General features: G+C 34.1%; 1 protein-coding gene across 1 annotated transcript in view; it reads left to right on the forward strand.

Annotated features, from left to right (window-relative positions):
• The first annotated feature begins 1,555 nt into the window (after positions 1-1,555).
• LOC141334873 (protein unc-13 homolog B-like) overlaps positions 1,556-12,987 on the forward strand; it is a 30,247-nt gene continuing 18,815 nt past the window's right edge. Inside the window, exons 1-14 of the mRNA XM_073840097.1 lie at positions 1,556-1,576; positions 1,637-1,726; positions 2,101-2,241; positions 4,034-4,230; positions 4,319-4,404; positions 4,535-4,570; positions 7,158-7,199; positions 7,986-8,112; positions 8,375-8,471; positions 9,589-9,732; positions 10,289-10,366; positions 10,473-10,550; positions 12,569-12,589; positions 12,813-12,851. Of these exons, the coding sequence (XP_073696198.1) occupies positions 1,556-1,576; positions 1,637-1,726; positions 2,101-2,241; positions 4,034-4,230; positions 4,319-4,404; positions 4,535-4,570; positions 7,158-7,199; positions 7,986-8,112; positions 8,375-8,471; positions 9,589-9,732; positions 10,289-10,366; positions 10,473-10,550; positions 12,569-12,589; positions 12,813-12,851 (1,197 nt within the window). The remainder of the gene's footprint in view (positions 1,577-1,636; positions 1,727-2,100; positions 2,242-4,033; positions 4,231-4,318; positions 4,405-4,534; positions 4,571-7,157; positions 7,200-7,985; positions 8,113-8,374; positions 8,472-9,588; positions 9,733-10,288; positions 10,367-10,472; positions 10,551-12,568; positions 12,590-12,812; positions 12,852-12,987) is intronic.

Below are 12,987 nucleotides of genomic sequence, written 5' to 3' on the forward strand. Positions count from 1 at the left end.
ATCGATCTTGCGAGCCTGCAGACAGACAGCTCACAGACATCACGTGAGCAGCGTCTTTATCAACATGATAGATATATATATATATATATATATATATATATATATATATATATATATTATATATATATATATTATAAAAATCTTTTTATTATTGAAATATTTGAATAACCATTTTTTGCGATTATTTTGCGGTTAAATGACAAATTATGCAGGATCGCAAAAAAATGCGACATTTTGTTGATTTTGCATTAAATTCAGCGATCGCAGAATCGCGAAAAACTGGAGGGACTGAATAAAGCCTTTTAAGTCATTAATCTTTATGTAACATTTCAGTATTTATGTAATGTGTATATTTTTCTAAAATTGTATTTTAAACTGCTTGTTTACTGTAGGGACACAAGTATGCTGGAGCTTTGGGCTAGCATCTCATTTTTACTATTATTGTTGTTGTTGTTGTTGTTGTTGTTGTTATTATTACTACTGCTATAATTCTTCTTATTATTAATTCATAATAATAAAAATAGATTTTTATGGTTTTATGATGGAAAGTGGGTTAATGGACAAGTGTAAAACAATATAGTTTATATATAAAGGGTATATTTGTAAAAATGATTGAAGACATCATTTTAAGTATTCAAAACATTACTTAACAGTATTTTAAACATTATTTCAAGTTTTAATGTGACCTTTATTTAAAAAAGAACAGATAGTCATCCACTCATCCACATACCTATTTGTAAAATGTGAATGTTTCACAACTCCTGCACAAATCCTGATTTGCCAGTGAGTTTGAACTTTTAATTTTTCTAAATTTTACATACAATTTAGGCCAAAATCAATACATACATACCCAAAAAGTTACACTACCAGTCAAAAGAAGTCTCTTCTGCTCACCAAGTCTGCATTTATTTGATTCAAAGTACAGCAAAAACAGGAAAAAATTAGATTTTTTTTACTATTTAAAATAACAGTTTTCTATTTTAATATATTTTAAAATGTAATTTATTCATATGATTCGAAGCTTTTTTGCATACTTCAGTCACGTGATTCTTCAGAAATCATTCTTATATTCTGATTTGCTGCTTAAAAAACATTTATTATGTTGAAAATAGCTGAGTAAAATTTTAGAAGACTTAGAAACCTTTTATAACATTGTGAATGTCTTTATCATCACTTTTGATCAATTTAAAGTATCCTTGCTAAAAAAAAATGTAATTTCTATAATTTTAGTAAAAATATTTCAAACACGCACACACAAATCATGTTTACTGTCATGTAAGTTTTGTTGGCCTTTGATGTATCACCTGTAAATAGTATATTTGTTGACAATTAAAAAATGATAATAAAAAATAAATGTAGGCTTGGTAAAGAGACTTCTTTAAAAAACATAAAAAAAATCTTACGGTTCAAAAACTTTTGACGTAGTACGTATATAGGTCTATATGTGTGATTTTCAACTGGTTTTGAGAGTGGCTAGCATGTATACATTTTATAACACTGTATACTTGAACAGTAAACTTTTTGTTTATGTGCATATATAAGTGATCCGTTGTTCATGTTTGTTACTTCTCCTCAAGTATCCTGTGCTTCTCACTCAAGCTTCCTGTGATCTTCATTCTGTCCCTTTGATCTCCAGAATAATTTCCCAGCCAGCAGTAAGCCACGTCTAGCAGATCTTAAATCCACAGTGGATTTGCTGACTAGCATTACATTCTTCAGACTGAAGGTAAGATAATGTCTGTCTAAAACAGATCAAGCATGAGCATGCTGTAGTGCCCTCCATAAAGTGTTTGGAAGATACAATGTTGTGGGTCTTATTTGTAATACATATATTGAGTGACAGATCCTATAGAGATGAGTAATTCAATTGTGTTTTATATAGTCTTGAGTAAACGCTCCGTCATTTCTGTCTGCCTGAGTTCATACAGTAGAAAAGGATAATAGAAGGTTTGAGATGAAGATTGATTTCTTTGTGCTGAAAGAGAGAGGCTTTTGTGCGGCCTTTCATAACGGAGATTAGTCACTATTGATTTGTTAGCGGGTGTTACATTGTTTTTATATAGACACGTTCTTGTCTTCTGTGGTGCCCCCTTTGTCCAGGTTCTGGAACTGCAGTCTCCCCCGCGTGCCGCTCATGTGGTCAGAGACTGTGTAAAAGCATGTCTCAACTCCACATATGAGTACATCTTTAACAACTGCCAAGAGCTGTACAACAGACAGTTCCAGCCGGCCGTGGAGCCTGTGAGTAAACACTTTCACGTCATGCACAGGTGTGTGTTTGCATACACACACAGATGGGGATGCTTACACTCATGTTTGACAGTTAGTTTGGATATCTCTGTTTAGATTATGTCATTATTAGAGGTTGAATTTCTCATGGGGGATTCCAGCATTTCAACCTGGGACATCAGCCTGAAATGAGTAATATTTTATAGAATTTATCTGTTACCATAGAGACCACGTTTGTTCATAAAGGTCAGGCCCATGAATCATCAGTATAATTATGAGTTTCTGCAATAGACTCTATCATTCTATCTATTTGTCTATCATTGTCATTCTATCTGTCCTTCTGTCTGTCTGTCAATCTTTCGTTCTGTTTATCATTGTATCTATCGTTCTATCATTCTGTTATATATATTGTTCTAGTGTTATATCTATTATCTGTCTATCATTCTGTCTATTATTCTATTGTTCTGTTACATCTATCGTTATATCATCATTTATCATTCTATCTAATTCTATATATCGTTCTGTCTATTATTCTATCTGTCTTTCTATCTATTCATTGTTCTGTAGTTCTGTCTGTCTATATGTCTGTCGTTTTATCTATATCTATTTATCATTCTGTCATTCTGTCTTTCTATCTATCGTTCTATTCTGTCGTTCTACCATTCTATCTATCTATCTATCTATCTATCTATCTATCTATCATTCTGTCTATTATTCTATCATTCTATCGTTATATCTATCATTCTATCGTTCTGCATCATGTATCGTTCTATCGTTATATCATCTATCATTCTATCTATTTCTATATATCGTTCTGTCTATCATTCTATCTGTCTTTCTATTCATTATTCTATCAGTCTGTTTGTCTGTCTGACATTCTTTCTATATCTAAATATCATTGTTCTATCATTCTACCGTTCTATGTATCTGTCTATCTATACATCGTTCTATCAGTTATTCTGTCATTCCAGTGTTCTATCTGTATCTATCTATCTATCGTTCTATCGCTCTGTTTATCGTTCTATCGTTATATCTGTCTCTCATCTATCTGTCATTCTATCTATATCTGTCTATCATTCTGTCATTATCTATCGTTTTATCATTCTTTCGTTCAGTTACATTTATCGTTTCAACGTTTGATCGCTATATCCATCATCTCTATATCTTTCTGTCTATATCTATCGTTCTGTCTATCGTTCTGTCTATTCATTGTTTTAGCGTTCTATCTGTCTGTCTGTCGATCTATTGTTTTATCTATCGTTCTAACATACTATGTTTGTTTATTTTATTCATTTATTCAATCGTTATCTCTATCATCTATCTATCATTCTATCTATATTTATCATTCTGTCTTATCGTCCTATCATTCTATCATTCAATTACATTTATCGTTTTATCGTTATATCCATCATCTATCTGTCATTCTATCTTTATCTTTCTATCGTTCTATCTTTCTTTCTATTCATCGTTCTATCATTCTGTCATTTTGTCTGTCATTCTATCTGTGTTTTTCTGTTTCTATATCTATATCTCTTTCTCATTCTCTCATTTTGTCATTTTTTTGCATTATCATGCAATTTTATCTTTCTATATCTGTCTGTTATTCTATCTCTCATTTTGTCATTCTATCTGTTGTTTTGTTTTTGTCATTCTGTCTTTCTCTGTCTCTCTTTCTATATCAGATCTGTTATTCTGTCTTTATATCTATTGATTATCTATCTTTATCCATCTATCCATTTATCTGTTGTTTATTCATTCTATCATCCCAGTGTTTTCTATATCATACAATTGTTCTATACAACAGAAACCACAAGAAAAGAAAGAAGAGGGAGAAGAGAATGAAGAAGAGGAAGACAAGAAGGATGAGAAAGAGGAGGAAAATGCTGCTGTAGAGGAACCAGGACCAAGCGTACAGAATTTGGACTTCTGGCCCAAACTCATTACCTTAATAGTTTCCATCATAGAGGAGGACAGGAACTCCTACAGCTCAATCATAAATCAGTCAGTCACTGCACAAATACAGTATCACACACACATATAATAAAAAAAAATACTTTGAGTTCTATTTATTCTGGTGTGTCCTGTGCAGGTTTCCTCAGGAGCTGAATGTGGGGAAGGTCAGTGCTGAGGTCATGTGGTCACTCTTTGCTCAGGACATGAAGTATGCACTGGAAGGTATGAAGAAATACACAATTATATGTATGGGAAGTGTGTGTGCCCTTAAAGTTTGTTTGTGTTCACTATAAATTTATTTGAGAATACTCATCATTCCATCTTTCTTTTTTTCATCTGTGTCTGTCTTCAGTTCTTAATCATATCATCTACAAACATTGGAAGAATGGTAAAGGTCATAGTGCTATAAGGTCTTTTGGAGTAATGAGAGTGTGAACTTGGGCGTAAATTTCTTGTTATAGATACAAGCTACCAGATGCAAATGACCAGCTTTTTTTATATTAATTAACATTTCTTTGCACATAGATTAGTTTGCATGAGCATATTCCAACAGCAGTTCTTTGACCCTCGAATTAATCAAGCTGTTTTTACTACTGTACCTTTGAGAAGCAATTTCTCAAAAGTGAATTTGTAGTTGTAATTGTGAGTTGTAATTAGGCACTGCCACATCTTTTAAAGGGATCCCTGGGTATTAGGACTTGTATGGCTTAATATAAGTCCAAAATATGTATAAAACAATGTGGATTTTCTAAATAGCATAACTATTTCATAGTTTTTCTACCACATGTTTCAGTAAAAGACATAATTTACATTATGCAGGTATGTGCCAAAAAAAAATAGAATATCAAGGGAAAGTCCATTTATTTCAATAATTTGTTTCAAAAAGTGAAACTTGTATGTTATATTAGTTCACTACACACAAAGTGAAATATTTCAAGCCTTTATTTGTTTCAGTTTTAATGATTATGGATTAAACATAAAAAAAAAATCCAGTATTTCACAAAATTAGAATATCATGACAACATTGTAGGCTCCCTGTGTCCCAATCTAGTTAGCTAATTAACACAAAACACCTGCAAAGGTTTCCGCAGCCTTTAAATTGTCTCAGTCTGGCTTAGTAGGCTTCAGAATCATGGGGAAGACTGCTGACTTGACGGTGGTGCAGAAGACCATTATTGACACCCTCCATAAGGAGGAAAAGTCTCAAAAGGCAATTGCAAAAGAAGCTGGATGCTCACAGAGTGCAGTATTGAAGTATATTACCAGAGTGTTTAGAGGAAGGGAAAAATGTGGCCGGAAAAGGTGCACAAGTGACAGGGATGACAGTAGCCTTGAGAGGATTGTCAAGCAAGGGCGGTTCAGAAATCTGGGGGAGCTTCATAAGGAGTGGACCGAGGTTGGTGTCAGTGCATCAAGAACCACCACATACAGATGTCTGCATGACATGGGCTACAGCTGGAGAATTCCATGCGTCAAGCCACTCCTGAACCAAAAACAATGTCAGAAGCGTCTGTGCTGGGCTAAGGAGAAAAAGTACTGGTCTGTTGCCCAGTGGTTCCAATGTAATTTGGAAATCAAGGTCCCAGAGTCTGGTGGAAGACCGGAGAAGCACAAAAGCCAAGCTGCTTAAAGTCCACTGTGAAATTTCCACAGTCAGTGATGGTTTGTGGAGCCATGTCATCTGCTGGTGTGGGTCCATTGTCTTTTATAAAGTCCACAGTCAATGCAGATGTCTACCAGAAAATCTTAGAGCACTTCATGCTTCCTGCTGCCGACAAGCATTTGGAGATGATGATTTTATTTTCCAGCAGGATTTGGCACCTGTCCACAAAGCCAAAACTACCAGTACCTGGTTTAATAACCATGGAATAACTGTACTTGATTGGCCGGCAAACTCACCTGATTTAAACCCCATTGAAAATCAATGGGGTATTGTCAAAAGGAAGATGAGGGAACAGAGACCCCGAAATGCAGATGAGCTGAAGGCCAGTATCAAAGTAACTTGGGCTACCATAACACCTCAACTGTGTCAAAGGCTGATCGCCTCCATGCCACGCCGCCTTGATGCTGTAATTAGTGCAAAAGGAGGCCCAACAAAGTACTGAGGACATAATACAGTACATTAACACACTTTTCAGAAGGCCAACGTGTTTAAGATATTTTTTTTATTGGTCACATGAAATATTCTAATTTTGTGAAATACTGGATTTTTTTTTTTTTGTCTTTAATCCATAATCATCAAAATTGAAACAAATAAAGGCTTGAAATATTTCACTTTGTGTGTAGTGAACTAATACAACATACAAGTTTCACTATTTGAAACAAAATATTGAAATAAATGGACTTTTCCTTGATATTCTAATTTTTTGGCACACACCTGTATTTAGCCTTACAAGTCTTAATATCCGGGGTTTCCTTTAACGATCACTTCTATAGCTTTGATACCAAGTGGAATGTTAGCACAGTTAGGGTGATTAAGTACAATATCTGCCTTATTATGTCACAAGACTTGTGTGGGCCAAGTAGCTGAGTACTGAATAATAAATATGGCTAGTGTTGTATTATTGTGCTATGCACATGAACGACTTAATTTGCAGTTTCATTTTAATCATTTTTAGAGTGGGCAGGGGAGGGATCATTGCATTGTTAAGGTTTCATTTCAAAAGAGCAAATCAAATCCTGTTTTTTGATAAAACCCCTTTAAAGGTTCAAAGCACTCTTTTTGTTTTTGAGTCCTCACTCTCTCATTTTTACAGCAGAGTTAGAGAATAGAACACACTGGTTTTCTTTTAGATCTTCCAAGTAGGAGCAAACTAGAGTTAGACTCCTCATTGAAAAAATTATGTTTTCCTTTTGATGCCAGTATCCTTTTCTTCTAAAACCACTCCTTTCATTGCACACCTGCACTTCTTTCCATTCTTTCTCAAGTGTTCTTCATCTCTCCATTCTCTCCTGCCTTGTTTTCTTGATTTTAGCACCTGCCACATTCCATATTCGCAGACTTGATTTTTATGCTGGTAAGACATATGGTTAAGCCTTTGTTAGAGTCTGTGTGTGCACATGTACACTATTGTAAAAAAAAAAAAAAAAAAAGTATGTGGGTTGGTAAGATTTTTTGTGTTTTTGAAGAAAGTCTGAATATAAAATTCAAAAGAACACTCATTTATTTAAAATATATATATATGTGACCATGGACCACAAAACCAGTCATAAGGTTACATTTTTTTTATTGAAATTATCTGAAAGCTGAGGGTGCAAATCGAAATACTGAGAAAATCGCCTTTAAAATTGTCCAAATGAAGTTCTTAGCAATGCATATTACCAATCAAAAATAAAGCTTTGACAATTCACAGTAGGAAATTTACAAAATATCTCCATGGGGCATGATCTTTTCTTTAATATCCTAATGATTTTTGGTATAAAAGAAAAAATGATCATTTTGACCCATGGTTTTGTGGTCCAGAGTCACATATTTTTTTGTAACAATGTAAAAGTCTTTACTGTCTCTTTTGATCGATTTGATGCATACTTGCTAAATAAAAGTAATATATATATATATATATTTACAAACATACTGTCTGTAAACTTTTGAATGGTAGTGTGTGTGTGTGTGTGTGTGTGTGTGTGTGTGTGTGTGTGAAATGCATTTCTTAGCCTATACAGCTAGAGACTTTCAGATGAAAAAGCAGTTCATTCTTAGTTCGCTACGTTGAAGACGAAGAAGAGTAAATGTTTACTGGGTGAAATTCGTGACAAGGTAAAAAGAAATTAAATCTGTTGACTCATGCTGTTTGTTTCTCCAGAGCATGAGAAGCTGAGATTGTGTAAAAGTGCGGACTACATGAATCTGCATTTCAAAGTGAAATGGCTCTACAACGAATACGTCCATGACCTTCCCGCCTTCACAGACACCGTCCCAGAGTACCCATCGTGAGTCACCCTGCTTCTAAAATTCTTTCAGAGCATCTTTGGCTAAACTTTTCTCTCTTTACTGCAAATAAACTGCAGTTTGTTCTTCTTTTGAGAAGTTTTATGTTCTCACTCGCAATCTGCCATCACCTACAGTCCCAAATTGACTAGTTGATGCTTTCCTCTGTTGTTTAAATGTTCTTGACCACTTGCTGCTTCGCTGCCCTCCTGCTATATTCCTCCTCCTGTTTCTCTATATTTCTTTTTCATTTCCCATCTGTAGGTGGTTTCTGCCATTTGTTCTTCAGTGGCTGGCTGAGAATGAGGAAGTGTCGATGGAGTTTATGCATGGAGCTCTTGAGAGGGATAAAAGAGAAGGGGTATGGTTCAGAAACTGCTGTGTAACCTTTCTGTGTTGTCCGCTCTCTTATATATATGGCTTCTTCGTTCTTGGTCTACCAGGCTTTAAAACATACCTTGTCAAATAAAATTGCTACTTGCTGTCTTTTTCCTGTTAGGGGTATAATTTTTCTTAAGATTAACAGACGTTTTCTTTTCGTTATGTAAAGGGCAAATTTGAAATGTTTTGAAAAATGCTTTTGAGAAATGCTTTCTACAGTGCCTTCATTTATTTATCCTTTTTTTTAAAATAAAAATTGCAATATATTATATATATTCAAAATTTGGGGGTTGGTAAAAAATTTCTTTCTATGTTTTTGAAAGAAGTCTTTTTTGCTCTCCAGTGCTGCATTTATTTGATCAAATATATGGTGAAAATACTTATTGAAATTAACACTAACTAAGATTAATACATGGTGTAGATGTATTGTTCATTTATAGTTCATGTTAACTAATGTTAACTAATGAACCTTATTATAAAGTGTTACAATTTTTTCTGTGATGGCAAAACTGAATATGCTGACTTGGTCCTCAACATTTTTTAAGTTCAAAAGAACAACATTTACTAAAAATAGAAATATTTTGTATCATTATAAATATTCTATTATCCATTTGATCAATTTAATTGATCCATTCTGAAAAAACGGCCAATTTTCTTTTTAAAAAGAAATAAAAAGAAACAGCCCTTTTAGGCCTTGTTCTCAGACTCAGACTTTCAATCATACTTCATGTTTAAAACTATGATATTATAAACAAAGAGTGAAATTCAAAATTCATTCAAATAGTTAAAATATCTATTTTTATTAGTTTACACCACACAAACCATTTTGCACCAATTTTTTCCCCTAGAAAATAAGTGTTATTATTATTTTTAAAGCAAGAGCATGTCTAAGATGAAATATGAAATGTGATTTGTGAAGAAAACTTAAAAAATCCATAAAAATCAACAATCATAAATCAACGAATCATAATTTTCTTAAAAAAAAAAAGCATATAATTTTTATGCCATCTGGACCCTAATAAAATAAACACACAAAGACACAGGACAGTTCCCGTAGCTGAAGAAACATCTTTCCTGTTTTTTTTTTTTTTCTACAGTTCCAGCAGACATCTGAGCATGCTCTATTCTCCTGTTCAGTTGTGGACATCTTCACTCAGCTCAACCAAAGCTTTGAAATCATCAAGAAATTAGACTGTCCTGATCCTGCAGTGGTTGCCCAGTACAACCGACGATTTGCCAAGGTGAAGATCAACAGACCTAAACCATATTATATACTACATTCAAAAGATAGTTGCAGAGAAGCTGGAAGATAGACAAGCAGAGCCTGACTGAAAGAGAAATGGGAGGAAAGAGAAATATAAGCTGCTGGCACACAGAGTGTTTGTCTTTAGACCGTCACCATCTGCTTCTTAGCCTGTGAGTCATATTTAACTTAGACGTCTGTCGCAGAGACATCTTTGTTGAAGCCTACACAGGTTTTGTAGGAGCTGAGATGCGTTTACATTTTATTAGATTTTAGTGAAGGCGGTGACTAAATACTGAATGCAGTTATCTGACATGATCATTATCGCGGTATCATTTTTTTAAAATCAGTAATCAGCATACTGAGGTCTATTTACAGTAGGGGTACAAAACAGCAACTTAATGCATCTTCACATGAAAAATTCATCAGTTTTTAACAGCAACGTCAATTTGTCTTCCATTCCAGATTACCAGCTCAGTACAAGGTGTAGTTCATTTACTCATACCGTTTAGGTGTAATAGTGTTTCTTCTTTTCCTTTTTTTCCCCAAACCAGACTATCACCAAAGTGCTCCTGCAGTATTGTGCTATTCTAAGCAAGAGTTTCCCCTCTTACTGTGAGAAAGAAAAAACGGTGAGTGTTAAAAAATACGTAAGCACTATATTTGTACCAAATTGTTGCTAACGTACAGTAAAAATCTCTTTATCTGTCCTTGTGCTGTTTCCTTTCTCTCCTGCAGCCCTGTGTGTTGATGAACAATGTTCAGCAGATGCGTGTTATGTTGGAGAAGATGTTTGAATCTATGGGAGCCAAGCAGGTGAGTGAAACATGACGTTACTTGCTGCAGATGCAACACTATTACAAAAAAGTTCTGTGGTGGTACTAGGGTAAATTGTCATATAACAGAGGCAAAGCCACTTCAAATGTCCAAGAAATTTTGGTTACCATAGTACTTTTTTGTTTTCTAGCAAAAATGTAGTGCCTTAAAAGGTACACTATCATACAAAAGTGTGGGTTTGTTAACATTTTTCTCGTATGCTGACAGCATTAGAATGCATTTTTTAATAAAAAAAAAAGGTAAAACAGTAATATTATGATATAAATTAAGATTTCTGCAGCCTTTACTCCATTCTTTAGTGTCACATTATCAAAGAATCATTTCTTTACTGTCCCTTCTTATCAATTTAATGGTTCCTTTCTAAATAAAAGTAAAAAAGAAAAAAACTTTTTGACCAAAAATCTAAGACAGTATTACATTACCTTAGAATTCACAGATTTACCCTGAATTTGTGTCATTTTTATGCTGCTTATGGCAATTTATGGCCCACTTTTGGGGGCTACCAGTCAAAACAATTAAGAGTAATATTTTAAAATATTTGTACTATTTAAAATAAATGTTTTCTATTTGAATCTATTTTAAAATGTAATTTATTCCTGTGATTGCAAAGCTGAATTTTTGGCATCATTAGTCCAGTCACGTGATTCTTCAGAAATCATTCTAATATTCTTATTTGCTGCTCAAAAACATTTTTTATTATTATTATTATGTTTAAAACAGCTGAGTAGAATTTTTTTCAGATTTCTTTGATAGAAAATAGAATGTTCAGAAGAATAGCATTTGTCTGAAATAGAAATCTTTTGTAACATTATAAATATCTTTATCAGTTTTGATTAATTTAAAGCATTGTTGCTAAATAAACCTATTCATTTCTTTCTTCGAAAAAATTATACTGACTCCAAGCTTTTAAATGGTATAGCGTATAATGTAACAAAAGCTTTTTATTTTAGATAAATGCTGATCTTTGGATCTTTCTATTCATCAAAGAATCCTGAAAAAAATGTTCTCGACTGTTATAAAAAAAAATGTTTCAAGACTGGACAAGACTGGAGTAATGATGCTGAAAATTTAGCTTCGATCTTAGGAATAAATTACATTTTAAAATATATTCAGATAAAAAACTGTTATTTTAAATAGTAAAAATATTTCAGAATGTTACTGTTTTTGCTGTACTTTGGATCAAATAAATGCAGGCTTGGTGAGCAGAAGAAACTTCTTTAAAAAATCTTACTGTTCAAAAACTTTTGACTTGTAGTGTACAATGTGTAGTACCTGGTACTTTTTTTTAGTACCACCTTGGTTGAGGTTCCAGGCAAGCCGTACTTATACTAAAATGTGATGTGTAAACACTGCAGATCACTGATTGATCAAAGAGAATAGTCACTCCCAGCATGACTGGGTTTGTGACATGAGACATCAAACCCACTAGATTTAAGTAGTCAGCAACAGCCACCGCAGTATCATTTGTTTACACAACTTTTTCAAATGACCACGCTGTATTGTGGTCAGTAGACTAGGTGGTGGCGCTATAATGATCATCTTTAATCCCACCCACTTTGAGTCGTGCCGAGAAAAAGCCGAGTCGTGCCGAGCCGAGTCATACCACGCAATGGAAAAGCGTCATCGAGCTGCTTTAGTGAGTCTATGAAACTGGGAAAAAGTGTATGGTTACGGTTTGATGATGATGGGCCTACTGGCATTTTATTCATGATATACTTGTGGTGAGCAATGAACTGAACTTATTATCTGTCAAGAGTTCATCCAAATGTTCCGCATCTTTTTGGAAATTCTGGTGAATCATCTGCTGGAAGACATGAAAATGCCATTTCTATTTTTGGACACCAGTGTGTTTTTCAGAATTTGTGTGTGCAGTTTTGTGTAGATATGTGTGTGTGTGTGTGTGTGTGTGTGTGTGTGTGTGTGTGTGTGTGTGTGTGTGTTTTTATAGTGAATGTTTATGGTAGCTGAGCTAACCATATACATTTTTTTGTATATAGTATACTGTTGAGGAAGAGCGGGTAGGTGAAGCGATGTAGTTTGGAGATAAACCATCCCTAACCTAACCCCTGTGTGTTTTGTGTGCTTTAGTAGGTGTTGTATTTAGACACTTTCACTAGGTTGCAGTACCCTTTTTGCACCACCTTATGCCACCCATATCAATCAGCCCTTTGTAGTGTTGTGCTCTTAATATACTGTAAAATCCTTAAATCACGTAACATTGATCTTTATTTTCACTCCAAGCTGGAGAATGAGGAGGAGCCTGAGGACGATGAGGAGGAGGTGTGTTGAGAGAGTCTATAGATAGTGTCCATTAACAGCTAATTACCTGCCAATCATAAGTGAATTGACAAAATTCAATATTTTTTACTTGAAAAATAAAAAATATATATATTTGTGGCCCTGGACCACGAAACTA

This window comes from Garra rufa, chromosome 5 (genome assembly GCF_049309525.1).
Source record: "Garra rufa chromosome 5, GarRuf1.0, whole genome shotgun sequence".
NCBI lineage: Eukaryota > Metazoa > Chordata > Actinopteri > Cypriniformes > Cyprinidae > Garra > Garra rufa.